Source organism: Haliotis rufescens, unplaced genomic scaffold (assembly GCF_023055435.1).
Source record: "Haliotis rufescens isolate VD_foot unplaced genomic scaffold, xgHalRufe1.0.p SCAF_10, whole genome shotgun sequence".
Lineage (NCBI taxonomy): Eukaryota > Metazoa > Mollusca > Gastropoda > Lepetellida > Haliotidae > Haliotis > Haliotis rufescens.
This window is the reverse complement of record NW_025963780.1, coordinates 31,831,114-31,854,139: the sequence shown is the minus strand read 5'-3', so window position 1 is coordinate 31,854,139 and position 23,026 is coordinate 31,831,114. Positions and strand designations below refer to the sequence as shown.

The 23,026-nt window shown below is 40.7% G+C and overlaps 1 protein-coding gene across 1 annotated transcript; it reads left to right on the top strand.

Moving 5' to 3' along the window:
• Positions 1-764: 764 nt before the first annotated feature.
• On the top strand, positions 765-21,337 carry LOC124115899 (prostatic acid phosphatase-like). The gene is made up of 11 exons (XM_046477060.2): positions 765-962; positions 2,622-2,717; positions 3,382-3,474; positions 3,890-4,042; positions 6,304-6,393; positions 8,732-8,818; positions 13,607-13,733; positions 14,009-14,094; positions 15,811-15,985; positions 17,622-17,753; positions 20,598-21,337. The coding sequence occupies exons 1-11, from the start codon at positions 882-884 to the stop codon at positions 20,654-20,656; spliced, it is 1,179 nt and encodes a 392-aa protein (XP_046333016.2). The 5' UTR covers positions 765-881; the 3' UTR covers positions 20,657-21,337.
• The last annotated feature ends 1,689 nt before the right edge of the window (positions 21,338-23,026 follow it).

Sequence of the window (23,026 nt, the reverse complement as noted above, 5' to 3'; positions counted from 1 at the left end):
CTCAAAAAGTGTTCAAACCCATCACTCATCCTCTTGTACAAGGGGCGGTCGGGTAGCCTAGTGGTTAAAGCGTTCGCTCGTCACGCCGAAGACCCAGGTTCGATTCCTGACATAGGTACAATGTGTGAAGCCCATTTCTGGTGTCCCCCGCCGTGATATTGCTGGAATATTGCTAAAAGCGGCGTAAAACCATACTCACTCACTCACTTCTCTTGTACAAAGGACTATTGAGTAATAAAACAGGTAAGAAAAAGAACTATAGTGTCGCGATCTCACACTCACACTTGTTGACTTTGCAATACGTCACTGCCACAGGTTAATTTCCATATCACGTGACCGGACGTTTTTTTCTTGTTTGTAAACAAACGCGCTTATTCTAAAATCAGAACAGACTGGTCTAATGCAAGCCTTCCAGTGTGCTTTACATATTGTTTTGCATTAATATATATAAATATGCTACTTCAACTCCGACAGTGAGGTGCATGACAATATATCTAATCTATACATCAAAGCTACCGTATCGTTAACTCTCAGTTGGGCTTCGATGACAGCACGTGGAGCCGGACAACCAATGTAAACATAGGATAACAACGCAAAAGGAAATAGCTTGTCACGTTTTAGGATATTTTCCCAATGTAACTTAACCATTCTATGACATATATTATCAAAATGTTTAGACTCGTCAAAAATGAAACAGATGAAAAACATAAGCACTATCTTGAATGGAGTGTGAAGATTTCACGAATCGTCACGTGTCGCTGGCCTGTGGAAGAGGTATCGGCTGGCCGCATGGAACTCTGGGTAGGAGCGTGCCGCGATCGCTGTCTCCTTTCCGTCACGGAAATAACCGAGGACAGTGCGAGCTAACACATCGTGTCATCATGGCGCAACGCTGCTTACTTCTGTGCATTCTCATTAACGCTATCTCAGCCTCTGACGGAACCTTAAGATACGTACAAGTGGTGAGTGACAATTTAACATTACATAAATACCTTTTAGCCACATGCAAACTATATATTAATATCCCTCTTGAATTAAATTAAAAAAATAAATGCATTTGTAATTTACAGTTTTTCATCTTTACATTCCTTTTCAATGTGAGTTTTAGTTGAGACACTGGATGTCAAAGTTAAATTCCAATTCAAGTTCTAAATAATCTGTCTATCCTAACAGGGACGGGGTCGCGATGTGCGGTTTAAGGATGATTTGGTATCCCTGTAAGTCTGGTATGGCTCTGCGTTCACTTGTGGCTAAGTCCTTAAACAGATAAGCGGTCACTGAGCACATTTGCCAGGTCGTTCACATCCAGCGTGATCATACCTTTGAATTTTATCTATAGGGCCCCGTATCAGGTGACACGCTCTGAAACCATGAGTTCTACCTCCTTACACTGGAAAGAACACATGTATGTAACGCTTCAAGAACATTTCCACGTGTTCTGACAATATAACACTTTTAGAACCCTTGTTAGGCGTTCTCGGACGATATTCACTAACATCTCAGATAATTGCTTCTAAATTACTGAATTTGCCCGATGTCTTCAAGGAAACATGCATCGTCTTCCAACGAGTAAGAATTCAAACCAAAGCTACTTCAACTGTTTGATTGGCAATCTAGAAGTTGGTGTGTCAATACGAACGCAATGTCATACAACTGTGTAGATAACAACATCCGGTTTGTTGGATATAGCGACGTTTCGATGTAGATTCCTACTCCATTATCAAGCTGGAGTGACTACAGCTAAGTAATGCGAGGTATAACATGTAATGCATGACAACTGGCACACAGATAATTAGATGAAGCCAGTTCTGCCCAAAGCATGCCACACAAATTAATGTTAATCGGCTGCTTATTACAACGTAAAGTGCGGCCGAAAGAAACTTTACCCTAATTTTAAATCACTCTGGTTTTAAAACCACAAACGATAGATCATGCATGAAGTAAAATTATTGCATGGTGAGGTGAAATTGGGTTTAACGTTTTGAAAAGATCAAAATACCCCCAAAACATTTAAATATGACAGTCATACAGCATCCAATATTGGCATGACAGTTGCCCGAATTGAGGTGGGGTAGCAAAAACAGGCTTTCATCGTAATGGACAGAAGGGCACATGATCAGTTCTTGGTGGTTGGTTGGAGGATGCGGTCGCTGTCGCACACGACGATCCATGACATCCAAGAGGTGTTCTATGGGGTTTGTTTGTTTGTTTGTTTGCTGTTTAACGACGCACTCATAATCGGGTCCGGGCCAGACAATCCAGTGATTGACATCATGAGCATCAGTCTACGCAATTGGGATACGATGACATGCATCAACCGAGTCAGCGAGCCTGACCACCCGATCCCGTTAGTCGCCTCCTAGGACAAGCATAATCGCCTTTTACGGCAAGCATGGGTTGCTGTAAGAGCTACTCTACCCCGGATCTTCACGATTCTCAATAAAGTTTGTTTGTTTGTTTAATGCTGTGCACATACAAGTTGTCTTTAAAAAAATCGGGGATATTGTATTTTGTTTTACTTTAACGGAGCCACTTTAAAATACTTAACCTTTGAAAAGGGCTCCCTCCCTTTCATCGTTCACGATTTTGATTTCACTATGCCCTATCCCTTTATGTTGCAGCTGTTTCGTCATGGAGATCGGGCACCTAAACACACTTATGCTTCTGACCCCCATCAAGAAGACGCGTGGCCCCAGGGATGGGGACAACTCACACAGGTAGGGGAGGGGGAGGGGATGGAGCATGTACTTCAACCAAAGGGGTTCATAGCTGGCCAGTTTAGGCTCGTACGTGGTAAATAATAGGTAAAACCATGATGCACGAAAAAGTTGCCGAGCAAGGAAGCTATACATCCATGTTTGATGGTGGTTAAAAATGAAACAACCAAGAAATGGTAATTAGATGGCGACTTATTTTATACGACTATTGAAGTTGTGTTTTGGGCCTGAAGATTGCAGTGTTTTTGGTGACTGTTTTCTAGTAATGTTTTGATAACTTTTCTTGTTTGTTTGGTTAAATCCAATTTTCAAGTATATGCTTTCTTTTGCCCGGCAGTTAAGAAGAACATCGGAACCTTCCATCAGCTCTTACACTTGATACTATTTTCTTATTATTTGATACTTTAATCAATGATTACCGTCGATCGCCTATTCCAAACTCTGCTTATCCCACAATGGGACTTATCGTTATATTTATTTGCATCACGTATTTCTTTCTGAACATAACTTCTAACAGCTAATTAGAACACTGGTGGCTTATGCAGAAAGGAATTCCAATGTGACGTATTATGTCACGTGTTACGTTAAGTCTGCCAGCCTTTTTATATCGTTCGATGGCTTCCTTTAAGTATTTTTGTGAATTCAAACGCCCTGATTCTCCCAGGAAGGCATGAGACAGGAGTATGAACTCGGCCAGTACTTACGAAAACGCTACGTCGGCAGCGGATATATACACGGGAACTACACAGCAGATGAGGTGAGGTTTGAGCAAGACAAATCAAATGAGTTTTAATGACATCATTTGCTATATTAACTTAAACGCACCATTAAACAATCCTAGTTATAAACGCTTTTAAGAGGTGTTTTAGTGTTTCATATGGTAGTCATTGGCATTTATTTTAGTCTATTTATGTTTCATAATTATCTGTTGTCGGTTTTGATTTATTTAATTGGTGTAGCCTAATGGTTAATGTGTTTGCTCGTCACGCCTAAGGCGCGGGTTCGATTCCCCACATGGGTACATGTGTGACGCCTATTTCCGTCCCCTGTCACGATATTGCTGACATAATGTTAAAAGCGGCGTAAAACCGCATTCACTCACATGCTTCATTTGACTAATCCGTTCTTCATTTTATAATAATAAGCTTTTTTTCTCTTTGTTTTCATGATAGATCCACGTTCTGTCCACTTATCAAGACCGCGCTATAATGAGCGCGAGCTGCATGCTGGCTGGCCTGTTTCCTCCGACAGGATATCAGATTTGGAACCCCGCTATACCGTGGCAACCCATCCCTATTCACACACTGCCCAAAGAAGATGATTTTGTAAGATTGTTTGTATATTTTTGGTTATGTTCATTTTCTTTTAGCCTAGTGGTTAAAGTGTTCGCTCGGCCAGCAGAAGGCCTAAGATCGAGTCCCCACAAGCAGTACAATGTGTGAAGCCCATTTCTGGCGTCCCCCACCGTGATATTGCTGTAATATTGCTAAAAAAAACACACACTCTCTTCTATCCATCACTTCTAACGGTATTGATCGTTGACCGCTGCTCAAACCTGGTTTGCACTGCCTGTTGGACGTAGAAGCCATGGCACTCAGAAACGAAAGAGTGTATTAAATATCGATAACAATATAATATCTTCGGTCCATATTATTTACATTCGGAACTGGTCATTTTAGTTCGGTTTCGAGAGACAGAAATCAGAAAAGCTAGTCAGAATGTCTCGGTTTGCGATGTTCTCGCTGATTGGCTGATTAGAAAGGCATCTGGCACGATCTCATATGGAAGGGTCGCCACATCTTTGGGCACAGAGGTATCGAGACTGAATAAAAGATTTGATTTTAATTAGATTTGAGGATGCCAACCTCAGTGAGCTTAGTCATGATTTTGGCTGAGATTTGAAGAGCTGGAAGAACTACCTCCATGTCCTTCAGTTGGACACAATGACAGCTGTAAGCGACAGATGCGGTAACCTTGGTGCGCACGTGAGACTATACGCTGGTGCGATCAGACCGAACTCCATCCTTATGGACGATAACGCACGACATCATCGTGCCAGGGTCGTTTGTCACTACTCAGAACAGCAGACCACTGTCCGCATGGAGTGGCCAGACCGGTTACCAGACCTCCTCTCTGTCAATCAATCAATCAATCAATCTTTATTCATGGTACTTATGAGGCCAAAGGCCTATAGTACAATGTGTGGGGCGTGTTACAAATTCATACATTTTCTTAGTTTCATGGCATGATAAATGAACATTGATAGATTTCTAATAGTTTCTGTACAATCACAAGTCATTAATTTACAAAATTTGTTACCGTTTGGGTTGCGGTAGAAATAGTTATTTAGATATTTTGCTCTTAAATCTTCATACACTGGACATACACATAAAAAGTGATATTCATCTTCAGTACAATCATTTTACAAATCCTACAAAGTCTGTGTTCTCTTGCAATACCTTCATATCTGCCTGTTTCAATAAATAGATCATGTGAGCCACAACGGAATCGAGAAAGAGCTGTTCTAAACTTATGTAAATTTACACTTAATAGATAAGGTTCTAATATAATAGTAGTCTTAAATGTAGTGTAATAGTTTGCTTTTCTAGAACTAAACAAAGAACAATGCCATTTTTGAATGTACATATCTTTTAAAGTCTGTGTCAAACGGGAGAAGAAATGTTACCGGTTACCAGACCTCCTCTCTGTCCAACACATTTGGAACGAGCTGCAGATCGCCCTCTCACGACGCCCTGTCCTTCCGGCACTCCGGGAACTCCGCAATGCTCTAACTGAAGCGCGGGACAATCCTCCCTCGGCAACCATCCAGATACTTATCGGGAGCATGAGACCACGGTGCTCAGCTGTGATCGCATTCCGTGGATCAAATACATGCAACTGAGAGTTTCAGTTTTGGTCAGATACACTGCTTTTGACGGGCGACAGACTTATGTTCATTGAACAAGTACTGTAAACTACGGTTATAACGAACACGCTTATAACGAACTAACGGATATAACGAACTAACATTTTAGTCCCGACTATATGCTGTATATATGCTTATAACGAATTACGGTTATAACGAACTAAAATTAGTAGTCCCTTTGAGTTCGTTATAACCGTAGTTTACTGTATTGCAATTTTGTATTTGGCTTCTACAACAGATGCACACAATTTGACGTACATTGTATTACCTTTTAAAGTTGTGGATTCTTAGTAGATATATTATATATGGGGCTGGAATCTTTCCGACTGTGTCGAAACACGACACACACATGTTGTGTTACATGGAGGATTGTGTCATTACAAAAAAACATGTCAACGAGAAAATGCCAGCTTGCAGTGTCTCACAGTCCCCCGTTCTGATGTTGCTGTGACTCAATCATCTGACGGTCGCTGTGACCAACAACTCAGTGTAATACAATTACATTTACTATCAGTGCTGTGGTACAGTTCCGCTCGCCAATCTAATACACATCTTAGGGGCAGCATTGTGGTTTATATGTTGTCTTCTGTTCGATTCGCTTTAGCTAGATATAACGACATTTTTACTATCAGTTTTTAAACATAAGTATTCTACCTTCAGTTATTTGAAATGGAATGTCCAACATACGATGCCTTGGTCAATCAACTGCCGAAAACGGATTACGGGAAAAAATTGGAGAAAGAAAACCAGGTATGTTTTTCCATCCTTCCAGTGACGATATTGCATATGTGAGGGGGCACGGGGGGCCCAGTCGTCTAAGGCGCCGCGATTCGCTGTGCAGAGTTGCGTCCCTTCGGCACGCCAGAAACCTATGGTTGTGGGTTCGAATCCCGGTTCGCCCCGATTATGTTTCTAGGTTTGTCAGCACCAATACCCGTGCTAGTGGGTTTCACCGAAGTGGTAAACGTCTTAGACCTGCATCACCTCGGGCTTTCCTCCCACATTAAGCTGACGCGCCGTGATATAACTGGAATACTGTTCAAAACGCCGTTACACCCCACTCACTCGAGCTCACGCATATGTGAATGTGGCATGAGAACTGAGCCAAGCGTTCCATCACCACTGTTGTATACTCCCAAGGGAGCTGATAATGAAATTCAATGCTCACTGGAACATAATACAGTAGCTCTGAGAGCATGCATCAGTGGTCGGATTCGCTGCATTACAATTGTGCATTAAATTAGTAGTAGTAGTAGTAGTAGTAGTAGTAGTAGGAGTAGGAGTAGCAGTAGTAATGAAATAATAATAAAAGTAGTAGTAGTAGTAGTAGTAGGAGTAGCAGTAGTAATGAAATAATAATAAAAGTAGTAGTAGTAGTAGTAGTAGTAGTAGTAGTAGTAGTAGTAGTAGTAGTAGTAGTAAACTGACGACCAAACGAAACTTTGCCACTTAAAAATTGAAATTGCAAAACATTCAAAACACATGTTCAAATTAAATCAATGCCAAACGCATCGTCCAAACGTCTAATGCAGAAAGCGATACACATCCGCGGCACGTGTTTTTTGTGTGTTTTTTTATGTTTTGTTTTGTATTCTGATATTCGTATTCGTGCCATATGGTGGAGGGCTTGTTATGGTTTTGTCAGCAATTTGGGGGCAGGGAGGACAACAATGTTCATCTGAACGGAAATTTGATATCTTTTTCTTCGTCCGATTGTCCTACCATTTCTACACAGCTGCCACGTTGTATCCTGTATCAGCATGACACCGAAAGAGGCGATACATACCCGAAACATCCTTGTAGCCAACAACGTCAACGTGTTGCCGTGTCCTGCACGCTTCCCATACATGTCCCCCTACTGAACATCTCTCGCGACTGACTTCATCTTCAGGCGTCATCTGTGCGCCGGAGAGCGTCTTATAGTAGGGGATGGTCATACACGCTATTAATGTGGTGCTAACCCACCTCATTAAGGGTAATTGTCATGCCAATATCGGGTATTGTATGGCTGTCATTTTAGATGTCGATTTCGTTGGGATTATGATCTTTTCAATATTCTTTACTTCGTGCATTTATTTTTGTGGTTTTCAAACTAGAGTGATTTAATATTATGGTTAAATTTCGTTTGGCCGTCAGTTTAGTAGTAGTAGTAGGAGGAGGAGCAGTGGGAGTAGGAGGAGGAATAGTAGTAGTAGTCGTCGTAGTAACAGTAAGAATTGTAGTAGCGGTAGTAGTAGTAGTAATAGTAGTAACGACAGCAGTAGCAGCAATAGTAGTAGTAGGAGGAGGAGGAATAGTAGTAGTAGTGGTAGTGTTCGTAATAGTAGTAACAGTAAGAATTGTATTCGCGGTAGTATACTAGTAACGGCAGTAGTAGTAGTAGTAGTAGTAGTAGTAGTAGTAACGGCAGTAGTAGTAGTAGTAGTAGTAGTAGTAGTAGTAGTAGTAGGAGGAGGAGGAGGAGTAGGTTGCACAACGATGGCTGCAATAGTGTTATCAAATTTAAAAATGGGTATTAAAGTGGGCACGAGTGCAGACAGCCGTCCCTCAAGTGTGTCCAGATCCGTCGATCCAAATTTACCTGGAATATGATCCTGGTTTGTCAGCACCAAGACGTCCTCGTGGGTTTCACCAAAGTGGTAAGAGTGTAAGACCGCATCCACACATATCCCACATCTAGTGGACACGCCTGATAGGACTGACATACTGCTTCAGCGTTAAACCAGTCTTACTCACGGGGGTACGTGTGGCCCAGTCGTCTAAGGCGCCGCGATTCGCTGTGCAGAGTTGCGTCCCTTCGGCACGCCAGAAACCTATGATTGTGGGTTCAACCCGGTTCGCCCCGATTATGTTTCTAGGTTTGTCAGCACCATACCCATGCTCGTGGGCTTCACCGAAATGGTAAACGTCTGAGACCTGCATCACTTCGGCCTTTTCTCCCACATTAAGCTGACACGCCGTGATATAACTGGAATACTGCTAAAAGCGGCGTTAAACCCAACTAACTCACTCACTCAGTCTTACTCACTCACTCATTTTCACCCATATTACTTTACCTTATGAGTTCTTGACTTCGTTGTTCTATCAGGATCTGTTGGATCTAATCGCCAAACACGCGGGGTATCCGCCAACCTTAAAAAGTTTGATGGACTTCTTTGACACCATATATATAGAGGTGAGTGGAAAGAGAGGTGCAAGGGAGGACGAGAGAGAGAGAGAGAGAGAGAGAGAGAGAGAGAGAGAGAGAGAGAGAGAGAGAGAGAGAGAGAGAGAGAGGCAGACAGACATACAGAGAGAGGCAGAGGGGAGTTGGGGAATGTGAAAGGTGAGAAATGGAGAGGGTGTAACGTGATTTTATGATTTTATGTGTTAATTTCACAGCTTTTAACACGTATAGCAACTTTCAGTTAGTTGCCTGATGCTGCCAGCTAATGATAATATTGTGGAACCAGTTGCAGGCTGGTAGTAGCCACATGCTATTTTTAGCACAGCCAAGGTAGCAGCATCATGGGTCCAGGTCTCAGCACTGGTTGACAGACGTCTCTTATTTCTTGTCATGCACAGCTACATATGAAATGTCATCAATGAACCAAGGTCTATATAAGGTAAGTTACTACTGCTGTCCAATTATCATTTGTTATTTTTTTATATGAATATTGTTACACTGTAAGAGAAGGTCAAGTTTTGCTTGGAAATTAGTCATGTCTAAATATAGACCACTGAACTTTTCTTGTAATCCGCTAAAAAATGAATCAAATGAACCTCAAAGTTGGAAGTTAGCAGTTAAAAAAAACATTTTCTACTTATCCAATGTGCAATGCTTCTTGTTGTTTAAATATATCTATGCAAATATTTGGTAATTAAATCTGCAGTGGAAGCAAACAACAGAAGGTAGAATTTTCCTAAGACTATATTATTATGACAGGAATACTCTGATGAATATTACTGTTTTTAAAACAAACATGTACGTCCACAATCTAATAATAAGTGCTGTTTTGTTAAAAACAATTAGAGAAACATTTATTGCAAGTAAGGTGAGAAACATTTATTGCAAGTAAGATGAGAAACATTTATTCCATGTAAGATGAGAATCATTTATTGCAAGTAAGTTGATATTTGTGATCATATTGTTTGGTGAATGGGGGAGTCATTGCATACATGTGGCAGTTGCCCTTGTGACTCATGGGTTGGGGGGTTGTAGAAATTGAGTGGTTATGCTCCCTCGACCGGGAGGTAGCCCGGCATGCAGAAGCTATGCCCAATTATTTAATTTGCTTTATGACTGTTGGGTTTATTGTGTACAAAATCTCTAAGGAATCTTTGTATTGAAAATGAGACAGTAGTCCTAATGACTCAGAGATTTGCTGGTCAGATAAATTATATATAATATGTAATGGATGATTATTTATTACAATATATGTTTTGATGGGCCAGCATAAAATCATATCTTTCAAATAAATTTACTTTTATGTGAACGGGTTTGCACAGGACAAATAAATATCTTTTGGTTGCAGCACCTATCTGTGAAGACAGTGGACCATGGCATATAGTTCTGATGAAGATGTTTCCATCTTGTCAAAAAAAAGAAGACCTACAAGAAAACCTGCATCATTTGTGATGAGTCTTCATCAAATTTAACATCAATGCTTCTGTTTCTTTATGGAAAACACCATTCAGGGCAGCAAAATTTCGATAACATGTCAATATTTTAAGAATAGCGGAAATAACAGAAGAAGTTAAATTTCCATGACTGCCGTACCACCGAAATTGTCGGAGCAGGTTTACAAATGAAAGAGATCTGAAACACTTCCTGTCACCTGAAACAACAACATTCTCATGAGAGAGAAACTGAACAGGTCAGGCCAATCAACAACTCTTTATGAGGCAAAATGTGTATTTTGCAGCAAGACCAAGTATAAAAAATGAACCCACTCTAGGGAGCAGTTAGAACTGATGAAACTCTAATGAGAATAGGAACACTGAAGTGAGATTCTAAAATCTTTGCAGTTACTAGCAGATATATTGTTGCAGCTGAGGTACACTACCACAGACGTTGCTATAGAGATAACACAAGGGATGAAGAGAGGTATCATCATTCAACTCCTGTAGAGCAAACCGAAGAAGATCAAATTTATGAAAATGCTGTATGGCCTATGAAGAACTTTGTGAGTACACAAGAACCAAAGTATTTTCAAACCCATCTGTGCTGAAAATGACAGACCTTGCTAGTAAGTTGAGAAGTCTGATTGAAAATGCTGGATGCAAGGAAATCTAGGCATCAACAATAAAGCACCTGCATCGTAAACTTAGTTGTGAATTTGGTGACAGCCTTCACATATTTACTGACGACAATGGCAAGCTTCTTCTTTTTCCAAACACCCTTTCTATTGAAACCATTGCCAGAGAAAATCAAAAGATGCAAGAAGAGTTGAAAGTTGGAAAGACAAAGATTGACACAGACAAAATTGTCAAGGAAGCTGCAATTCTACTGCGCAAGTGTATAAAGAATATGAAAGACGAATCAGATTGAAAATCAGCCAAATTTGTTCTTCTTGTCAAAGATGTTTTGGAAATTCTTCTTACTGGAGATGTGAAACCAGAATTCATGTTAGAGAAAACAAAAATACTTTCCGACTGCTTTGGTCAAGACATTGTTTATGCAGTGACTGGAGGTAAAACAATTACACCCAAGCAAATTTTGCTTCTGTTTGCTGTCAAGACTCTCACCGGCAATGTTGAAATTATTCAAATTTTGAACCGTTTTGGTCATGATGTTTCATGCCCAAAATTTGAAGAAATTGAGACTGCAATATGCCTCCAAAAGCTAGCATGGGCTGAAGAAGATTATTTACCGCTACCACAAAACATTCACCCTCATGTTGTTACTACATTTGAATGGGATAACATTGATCGCCTTGCGGAAACTCTTAAAGGAGGAGGCTCTTCACACAGAGTGAATGGTATTAGCAATCCAGCCTTCCATCCATGAGTCCACATGTTAATAAACATCAAGCTCTTGGTCAGATGTCACAGAGAAATTCATGAATACCCGGTGGGTTTTCTCTTCAGATAGTCTGACAATCCTTTTGGAAGAATTTCAGTTGACCAGACAAACAAAGACACACATACTGCAGGAGGAACCAAAGGTTTCAGTCTTAAGGCAGGAACTGTTACAAAATACTATCTGATGGCAGAATACCGCAGCATCTTCCTTGGGCAGATCCGTAATATGATGACGTTGAATAGATCATCATTCAGTCACCCAGATTTGCAACAGACAAGGATTGCAAAAGATGAAACAAATGTTGAGTCAGTATTGGATATGCTAGAGAAAAACTGGATCAATCCTGTCAACAATGCTGAGTTGGCGTCACTATCCCATGAAGATCCGGGGTAGAATAGGTCTTCAGCAACCCATGCGTGCCGATAAAGGTGACTATGCTTGTCGTAAGAGGCGACTAACGGGATCGGGTGGTCAGGCTCGCTGACTTGGTTGATGCATGTCATCGATCCCCATTGCGTAGATCGATGCTCATGTTGTCAATCACTGGATTGTCTTGTCCAGGCTCGATTACTTACAGATTGCCATCATAAAGCTGGAATATTGCTGAGTGCGGCGTTAAACAACAAACCAACCAACCAACCAACAGGAGCGGGATTGTGAGAAGACAATTTCAGCTTGGATTAGTCCACTCAGACGTCACTATCACGGGCTATTTTGACAAGGCGCTTCCCAAACGGAATACATGTGCCATATTGCAAAGTACTGGCCGTTCAGCTATCCCCGAAGACTTGACATCTTCCAAAGCTTGATTGCTTACAAAGAGAAAGGATTTGTAGATGTCAACATTTCCAACGTTACTGCAAGGACAATAGTCATTCAACCCATGCTCTTCTATGTGAGATCCAGCCTGTATTTGTTGAAGAACAGCCTACCTTGGAAGATAGTTCTCAGGACAGCACTTCACTCTTTAACACGATGGACACAGAGTCTTCACGGATCTCAACCACTCAGCATGAAGAGGGGTTTCAGGTTATCTCTGACTATTTTGACATGTTCTCTCATGGTGACTTTGACCATGCACTAACTAGTGCATGTGTGTAATAGGTACCATGAATTCAAGTGTGACTTAGTAGTGTTTCAATCAAAGTGTGGATGGAGAATCAGTAGATAAAACCTTAATGACAATCAAGATTGCAAACAAATTCCAGTTTCGATTATTGGGATTCTGATGCCTTGTGGTGGACAAAATCATGTCCAACTTACAAACAAGGTCTAAAATATTAACACCTTATCATGCCACAACCCAAATGAGCATACATATGGCTATATAATATTCAAGTATCTATGTCATACATATGTATGCTTTATATTGGTAAGAGGGGCGGAAAATATTTCATTTCCAATGTTTAATATTTGTTACTAATTTTAGACACCCTGAATTGTCAAAAGTCATTTCCATAAACAAGCTGTCGTAGAAATCATGCTACCTTATTATAATATGACTAATATATATTAGGCTGTACAAAAATACATGTCCCTTTTGATTTTTTGCTGCTGGTCTGAGAGGGCTGATTTGCTGTGTGTTTTGGCTGTTAAAGTCCCATGTTCTTTGATGCGGGTATTTACCTTTATATCTTGGTTGTTGGTTGGCTTAATAACAGTGTAAGACTCTCCACCGAAACGTCTTTATATGCAATAAACCAGAAGTTGTTATCCATAAAGTTTTCTTAAATGGGGTGCTCTCGCCAAAGGCGGACTTGTTGCGGCCATATGCCGTTTCAGGAGCTTGTGATAGCCCGGATAACGTTTCTACATGTTGGTTTGTCAGTTTGTCAGTTTGTCTGCGGATGGGTTGCTCTATACTTGTGAACATCCAAGACCTGCATAGCTTGGGATGTTCCTCCCACATCAAGCCGACATGTAATATTTCTAAAGTAAAACTAAACTGTACTTCTTCAGAACTACCACAACTTGACGTTTCCTCCGTGGCTCCGACAGAATGACTTGTACAAGAGGTTCGTGGCACTCAAAGACTTGAAGGCGGAAGCCAAGTTTGCTACGAGACCCATGGCCAGGATAATAGGGGGTAGGTTGACTAAAGCAAAGATGTACTGCAAACTTGATGACCAACAGATCTAATACGCAATTCGCTGTGCGGAGTTACTACCTATAATTGTGTCCGGATCCGCTGACAATGGGTATGAATCACGAATTCGACCTGATTATGATCCATGATGTGTCTCGTGGGTTTCAAGACGTTAACATCTGTAACATTTTAGAGTTTCCACTTTCATTGGGTTAGCATGCCGTGACATCACTCACTCACTCACTCACTCACTCACTCACTCACTCATGTTCCAGGCCCCTTCCTGGGAAAGATCATTAAGAACTTTGATGACTTTGTCAACTTTAACAACATCACACGAAAGATTGACTTCTTCTCAGGCGTGAGTATACCAAGTAGACTATTGAGTCATATGACCCTCAGATATGAGGTGTTACTTTTAGCAGATAGTATAGAGTCATCGGAACAAATAACAAAAGTATTAACATTCATTTCATGTTAACATCTGAGCGATGTTCCGATGTCATCAGAAGGAGAATATCCATGTACAGTTAAACCTCAATAATGCAGATCCTGTTAATCTGGAAACCCGGACCACCAAAAGGAAAAGCAATATCTCCCTATACTCATAACTCGATGATCCGCAAAAGGGTTAATCAGGATGATGTCCCTGAACGCCAGCTTCAACTGTTGACCAGCCATTGCATACACTGCCGGGCAAAAGAGAGTAACCTCCTGGGAATTGGATTTGATCAAAAAATGAAAAAACGTTACTAGGCTGTGTTGTGAGACACGCATTGATATGATACATGGAATATCATCTATTATACCCGTATCAAATACATCACCATCGAATACTAGTAACCACTTCAATTTGTTTTATTTTTAGCCACCATCAAACATAGGTGTATACTTTCTTTTGCCTGACATTTAATATTCCAGGGGTCCTGGTATGTTTGTCAGAGGTGGGATATGTTTTCGGTTACTGATTCAAAACACAATTTCTTTCAGTGAAAGTCGGGGGTACAATTCAATTTGATTTTAACATTTTTGCAGGACATCTAGTATGTACATGTCTCGCGAAGTGTTTAATTTGTTTGGTAAACCTGAGAATATTATATTCGATTTAATTCTGGAATAATGTTTTGTTTTATAAAATCCTCATAACCAAATAATACAAACAGACTTTAGCAAGCTATTGAAAAAGGGTTATGACTGACCCAATGCTACCTTTCAACACCATGGATTCATGTGCTTCAATTCGCGAATAATGAAGTCTGATATGACGAAATATCGGTTGTAACTAGCCCGCTTCTCCGTCCAATAATTAATAAATAACGCTTTGCAGTATTATTTGTTTGTGTTCCCAGCCAGTCCTAAATTACCATCCCGGTAAACAATGATCTCTATTTTTATATCCCTCCATTCGTATATATTTTAACCCATCTGAAACGAATTGACCAAATTCCTAGTTTCATGAGAAAAAAAATCACGGTATTTCATAAAAAAATCACTGTATTTTATAGAGAAATATTTGAGTGAAAAACTTCAAGAGAAAATAAAAACATGTTCGCTCAAGCAAGTCCGCCATTCAACATGCTAATTCTTAGAAAATCAGCGTTGGTTTAGATATTAGCAAAGAACCTTCCTGAAAACATCTAAAAGGCGACTATGTTTGTCGTAAGAGACGACTAACGGGATCGAGTGGTCAGGCTCGCTGACTTGGTTGATGCATGTCATCGTATCTTAAATGCGTGGATTGATTATGATGTCAATCACTGGATTGTCTTGTCCGGACTCGATTATTTACAGACTGCCGTCTTATAGCTGGAATATTGCTGAGTGCGGCGTAAAACAACAAATAAACAACACACAGCAGTAATAATCTCAAACACTCACTAGCGGAAATGAACATATCTAAGTCTCATTCCAGTGAACACATCTGATAAGTTTAATGAGTTTTTGAAAATGATTTCCGTATTGCTAAAGTTATGCACATCATATGTGCCACACAGGCCCCATCAAACCCCGTCCTTTGAGAACAGCTAATACTTATGTACCTTTCCTTATCACTATGGCAACACGTTCTTTATGCCAGCACCAAACGAACGTCAACGCTCTGTTGTCGGTGATGGGAATGTTCAACCAACTCTACATCTCGTACGCTGGGGCAGTGCTTATGGAGCTTCATCACAATGAGACTGAGGGATACACTGTCGAGTTCTACTTCAGAAATGACACCAACGTAGAGCCATACTTACTGACAGTGCCGGGTATGTACACTGTCATTATATGGGTGGGTCGGTCAAGGCACCGTAATTCACAGTGCAGAGGCACGCCAGGAACGTTTGATCGCGGCGTCGAATCCCGGTTCGCCCCGATTTTGTTTCTATGTTTGTCAGCAGTTTACCAGTGCTCGTGGGGACACCCCGAGATATAACTTCTATTTAAAGCGGCCTTAAACCCAAATCACTCACTCACTCACAAGGGGAGATATAGGAATGGGTGCCGTCCGTCCTTCCTTCCGTCCGTCGTCCGCCCGTCACGTTTCGTTTCCGGAGCAGAACTAAAAAACCAGTGCTATTTGATACTTTGGGATTTAAAAAAAATAGTTTTCGAGTTTCTCTGGCAACGACTTTGACTTAGACGGTGGTAGACCTCTTGAAAACAGTACAATATTTCTTCACAAAACTTGGCACTTAAGTAGGTCTAGTGGTAAGCTGGTGCCTTTTGATAGTTTGGGAGTTTTTACGAATGTTTCCTTAGAAAGAGCATAAGTCGGAAACCGTTTACACATTCTACAAAAACATCTAAGCAGGATTGTCCGAGAACCGTTACCATAATTACCTAATTGAGATGTGTACAACTTGACAAAAGAACTTGGACAAGGTATATGGTGAATTATTGTGAAAACACAATTTACACAGTGGAACCCGAACCAGCCAACTTCATCACTGTCTTGGAGGTACACTTGACTTGTTGTTTACTGATCATACCAGTGCTGTAGTATTTGATGCATACCATTTGTGTGGATCGATGCTCATGTTATTAATCACTGGATTGTCTGGTTCAGACGATCATTTACAGACCGCCGTCATATAGCTGGAATATTGCTGAGTGCGGCGTTAAACAACAAACCAACCAACCATTCCAGACTCCAGTCTACTACTCAGGTCATCAGGTGATTGGTGCTGTACTTCTCAATACACCTCGTGGTGACCCCTGCTCTCAATAATCTCTAAGTAAAGTAAGAACTCCCTTACTTCTCTGATTATTGTTTAAGTAATTTATATCATTACACATACAGTTATGTATTCTAATGCATTGCACACAACCGGACATGTTATATTGGCGGGGGATATGAGTATTTCATGCTTGTTATATATGTTTCTAGGTTCGTCTGCACCACCCGTGCTAATGGATTACACCAAAGTGTCCTTTTTTCTGTCATTTTTTTTATTGTTGTTTAATGCCGCACTCAGCAATATTCCAGCTATATGACGGCGGTCTTTAAAGTCGTGCACAGAGCACTTATGCACAGTGAATGCTGCGCTATACAAATGCATAAATTAGTATTATCATTATTTAAGTAATCGAGTCTGGACCAGAAAATCAAATGATTGATATGAGCATGGATCCGAGCAATTGGGATACGATGACATCTATCAATCAAGTCAGCGAACCTGACCACCCGATCCCGTTAGTCGTCTCTTACGACAAGCATAATCGCATCTTATGACAAGCATGAGTTGCTGAAGACCTATTCTAACCCGGATGTTCACGGGTCCACCAAAGTGGTAAACATCTAAGACTTGCATTACCTGCTGATACGCTCTGTTAGATTGACATGCTGCTCAAAGAGACGTTAAGCAAACTCACTCACTATTTCCACTCACTCATTCGTTCCAGGATGTGTTCCGTCTTGTCCACTGTCAAGGTTAAAGGTGTTGACACGTGACGACATTCCAGATGACCCCGTGGCTTCGTGCTTTGGTCATCCCTCCACACCCCCGTGCTCGACACAAGGGTCCAGCAGCACATGTAAGTGTTTCTCGATGCTCATATGTCGTCAAGGCCTAGGGTACCTGTACGTGGCATCGACTCTATCTTAAAGCGGCTCGATATATAATATACTCAGCGTCATTATTGAAGGGTCACCTAGATATGTAGGGTGTCAAACATGAACATATGTCAACAAGCGTCAATAGAATGTTTACAATGTGATTTTGTTGTTTATGCCTATGTTACTTTGTGATTGGATGCTGGAAAAAACAAAATTGCAGGATTGAGGCGATGAAAAAAGCTACCCAAAACAGCAGTGCAACCAGTGCCCATGCACGTGCAATACATGACAAGCAACAGTCAATGTATATACAAAAAGGTTCATTCCAGATGCAATTGAACTGTACTCTTAGAAGTTGAATTATACGTTAAACTCCTATTATCTGAGTGACCCTTTATAATGACGCTGAGTATAGATAGAGGACGTATAACAGTACTTTATCAGGATATATATAAAGATTCAGTTACGAGAACAAAGAGCGAGCAAAACCAACGCCGTATAGTTCTCGCATCATTCCTCTCACAAGATCCATGTTCGTGTATATATTGTGAACAGGTCGCTCATATGGCACTTTACACGAACACCAACGGCCGAGGTGTCTTTGTAAAACTTTGAGAACGTCATCGTACTGCATTGTACTGTATTCATTGTACTACATTGCAGTATAGTTGTACTATATGCGTGTACTAACATAAATTGGATCAGAGGCTTATCATTTACTTCTGAGAAAACGGTCAATAGCAAGTTTCGAGAAAACACAGAGATAAAACCATTTGGCCATAAACAATTTCAGATAAACGAGAATCGACAGTAAAATATTTTCTATTTTTCTAATTACATTGGTGACTGAGTGGCCAAGATGATTGATCTCACTGTGTGTCATTGACTGTTGGTCATGCTATAAAAATCTGGTAGATCTGGTCTGGACGCGGTTATAAAAAGATTGCCATGACATGGCTGTAATATGTCGACAAACTGTTGTGAATTACATTGTTTCAGTGACTCTTGTTCTTTTCATTTGAAATGTTTAATCTCAATTTTCAAGTTTCAGCACTTCAAAAATCTTGCTTTCAGAGCAAATATTTTCCCCCTCATATTTGACAATTCATATATCACATCTAATCATATCATTTCATGTACTGATTTTGAAAATATTTACATAATGTAACAATAAATACACATATATATTTAATATAATTTATTTATTCGCTTCACTCAATATTTCCTCATATTTACAGTTAGTACTAATTTGTTGAAATGTGCTGAAGGCTATAAGAAACTTTACCACTTCAAAAATGATTTTTTTTTTATTGCAAAAATGAATAAACACGCGTTCAAACATAACAATGCTCTATACAGAAATTAATACACGTCCACGGCAAGTTTTAATTAAAAACACTTGGCTCTTGGGCAGCCAAAACTGCACGTGCAATAACGGTATGTATATATGATACAGACGGTACTCACACTGATAAAAAACACCACAGAAATGCCACGACTTACACCCGAACAAGGCGAGCGTGCCCTGGTTATAATACACATGGGAGCCATGCACACATTGCTTGAACTTTTGGTTGCTTCCGTATTGTTGTGGCTAACCTGATGTCAGAGGCAGACCGGGCAGACATCAGACAAGCTAAGAACAGGCAGACCCAGGGTAACTACGCCCAATGTAGACCGGTAATTGCGTACTTTGCACCTCTGGAATCGATTCCCAACAGTGACGTCATCAGCGACGAATGTCATAGGGCATATGGTTAGTCAACTATCAGTGACCAGGCAACTCAGGGCTCAAGGAATTAGGGCTTGCAGACCTTACAGAGGGCAGTTATTGACAGTGCAACATCGTCGTCAGAGATTGAGATGGGCCCGGACTGTACGTCCTTCGCAGCGACGTGACTGGCAGAGGGTCGTCTTCACTGTTGAAAGCCGGTTCTGTCTGTGCTGATGGAAGACAGCGTGCTCACCGCCGAAGGGGAGAATGAACGGCGGCATGTTGTGTTCAGGAGGTCATGCCGTATGGTGGGGGGTTGTTATGGTGTTTAGGAGGAATTTTTGGGCAGGAGAGAAGACCCCTGGTCATAGTTAACGGGCATATGATAGCTCAGCATTATGTGGATGACATTCTTCGTCCGATTGTCCTACCATTTCTACAACAGCTGCCACGTGCTGTACTTTATCAACATAACAACGCCAGACCCCATACAACCCCAATTGTACAGAACTTCCTTGCGGCCGACAACGTCAACGCGTTGCCATGGCGTGCACGCTCCCCAGACATGTCCCCCTTAGAACACCTCTAGGATAGCATGGATCGTCGTGTTCGTCAGCGACCACATCCTCCAGCTAACCGACAAGAACTGATCCAGGCTCTCCAAGAAGACGTATCCCTAGTGACGTCATCAGACGACTGACTTTTTCTGTATAAATGTTGATTTCGTTGAGATTTTGATTTTTTTTCACTACATTTTATTTCATATATCTTTTGTGGCTTTTAAACTAGAATTATTTAAAACTGTGGTAAGGTTTCTTTGGGGCGTCAGTTTAGTTTGCATGTTACGATTTTTATTTTGTATGTGAGTCAAGTGAATATCAAGTTCAATAAGCATTACTGAGTGGTGTGAAACTTTGGGGGGGGGGGGGGGGGGGGGGGGATATATCTACTTAGGTGCAACTACACATAATATGAATGCTGAGTTTTTAATTTGAATATCAACTTTCTAGAATCGTTACTTGACAGTGTTGATTTTTACGATATATTCATATAGATCCGATGACATCATTTCCGTGCTGTTAATTTGGTATTCATTTTTCTATTTCAGATATAACACTATCTGTTCTACTTCTCCCATTGGTGATCGCTATCGTCAAAGTGATATAAATTCAAGGTTCCATGTAACTGTGTTTGTTGTTTACCGCCCGCAGCGCTATGTCAATAATCGAGTCTAGACCCGACAGTGATTGACGTCATGAGCATCGATCCACGCAATTGCGATACGATGACATGTCATCAGCCAGGTCTGACCAACCGATCCATTTAGTCCCCTCTTCCGACAAGGATGGGTTGCTGTCAATAATGATGTTGTGTATGCAAAGGATGAAGGAGCTGGAGGCAAGAGTCAATCACCCCGTGAAGATCCGGATTGGAATTGGCCTTCAGCAACCCCTGCTTGGGACTATGCTTGTTATAAGAGGCGACTAACTGGATCGGGGGGTCAGGCTTGCTGACTTGGTTGATGCATGTCATCGTATTCCAATTGCCTTGGTCAATTCTCATGTTGTCAACTGCTGGATTATCTGGTACAATCTCGATAATGTCCAGACCGCCGTTATAACTGGAATATTGCTGTATCACAAGGGATAAATATTTCAGTGTCAGAACAGTTAAGGACTTTTTTAATGATGTCAATTCTCATTTAATATTAAATGTTGACTCTGTGTTCATAAGTCATCCACTGGCTTCCAATTATCTTAATCAGCTCTCTGTGTCCATCAATCAATTTACTGTATAAACTTTAATGTTAATAAGTATATATACCTATGTTGTTTAGCACTATCCATCACTTGCTTGATAAAGGTGTTAGGATCTACACCGAAACGTCGCACTAATTGTAATAAAGAAGTTGTTCATCCATAGAACTCGTCTTACTTCATCACACCAACGTCTAAATGCCACTGAAAGAAGTAATATTAGGCTTTTAAAAAGAAATCGAACTTGCCCATACATTTTGATGTACTGAATGTATTATTGTATAAATTGGTAGTGCAAATTAATAACTTAGATTGTAAGTGGCTGTACCCTCGAGGGGGGTTGAAGTAGCGTAAAATTATTGTCCCCCTAAGAGGGTATGTAAGTCCCAAATCAATAGAAGTATTTTTATGCATACCAGACTTTTAAAACGTAGCATTTTTGTCATTTTAATCTTAGGCTTAACTGGTAAACTATCGCCAGTGACTGATATAAATCCTGCCGGGGTCCATGCAGGAAGCAATGGCAACGAAGTCCCCCTGGTCCCTAGTATGGTGACCTCCCTTTAGTTACTGACGATCCCTAGCCCATTTTTATATTGTGTTGTTCACTGATACTTATGGCTTTTATATATTCACAACTAGTTTTAAATCGAATCTGTGATATTCTAGTTATTGTACTGTCCTTCGTTGACAGCTTTTTATTTAGTCTAAATCTATGTATTATTAATGTACTTCTTGTCACGATGTGGCTGAAATACTGCCGATGTGACGTTAAATCTTAACTAACTCACTCACTAACTGACAACAAACAAACAAACTGACCACCCAATCCATGTAGTCCCCTCTTTCGACAAGCATGGGTTGCTGAAGACCTGTATTCTTACCCGGAATCGTCACGAATTTCCACGTAACTATTTCAAACAGGACACAAGTGTGATAACTATGTGAGTTCAAACCTAGTAGTAATATTTAATGGCAAAGGAAATTATCTGGGGGGTTTTCTGTTATGCACACGTTCTGGTTTTCCTATCACAACATGTGATCAGCATATTATTGTGTGCATTGTTTACGCCACTGTCTTTGTTTTCTGTGTCGATGTGTTTACACAAATAATAATTCACTTGCACTGGTATGTTATTTATTAAACATAAACATACTATGTTTGAAAATATATATCGATTAATCTCGTTTTTCGTGTCTGCCCCAGAAAAAAAATGAGAAGCACGACTATGCAACGCTACCCGTTATCGCGGCCCAATTACTCACAATCAGACTCCGAGTCTGACCACCAATGTATTTACTATGGGGTAAATACGGTAGCGAATGTAATTTGAAAGCGAATGTTGTGCACATGGAAGTGGTGATGTCATGTGATTAAGGTGCAGTGCAGAGGGCGAGGAGTGTGAGGCACAACTCGAAGCCTTCAAGTCACACAGGGGAGCCGTCTTTGTCTCTTTCATTATGGGGGCGGTCAGGTAGCCTAGTGGTTAAAGTGTTCGCTCGTCACGCCGAAGACCCGGGTTCGACTCCCGACATGGACACAATGTGTGAAGCCCATTTGTGGTGTCCCTCGCCTTTGTATTGCTGGAATATTGCTAAAAGCGGCGTAAAACCATACTCACTCACTCACTTTTTCATTATGGAGTTTCACAGCAGGAACATCTTGATTCTATTGAAGAGCTCCACAATCCTAGTTAACGCATTAAGGCTCAGGGTAGTCCTGCACCATGACCGTGGAATATATTTATTTTATGAAAAAATAATAATCTAGAAAAAGCAA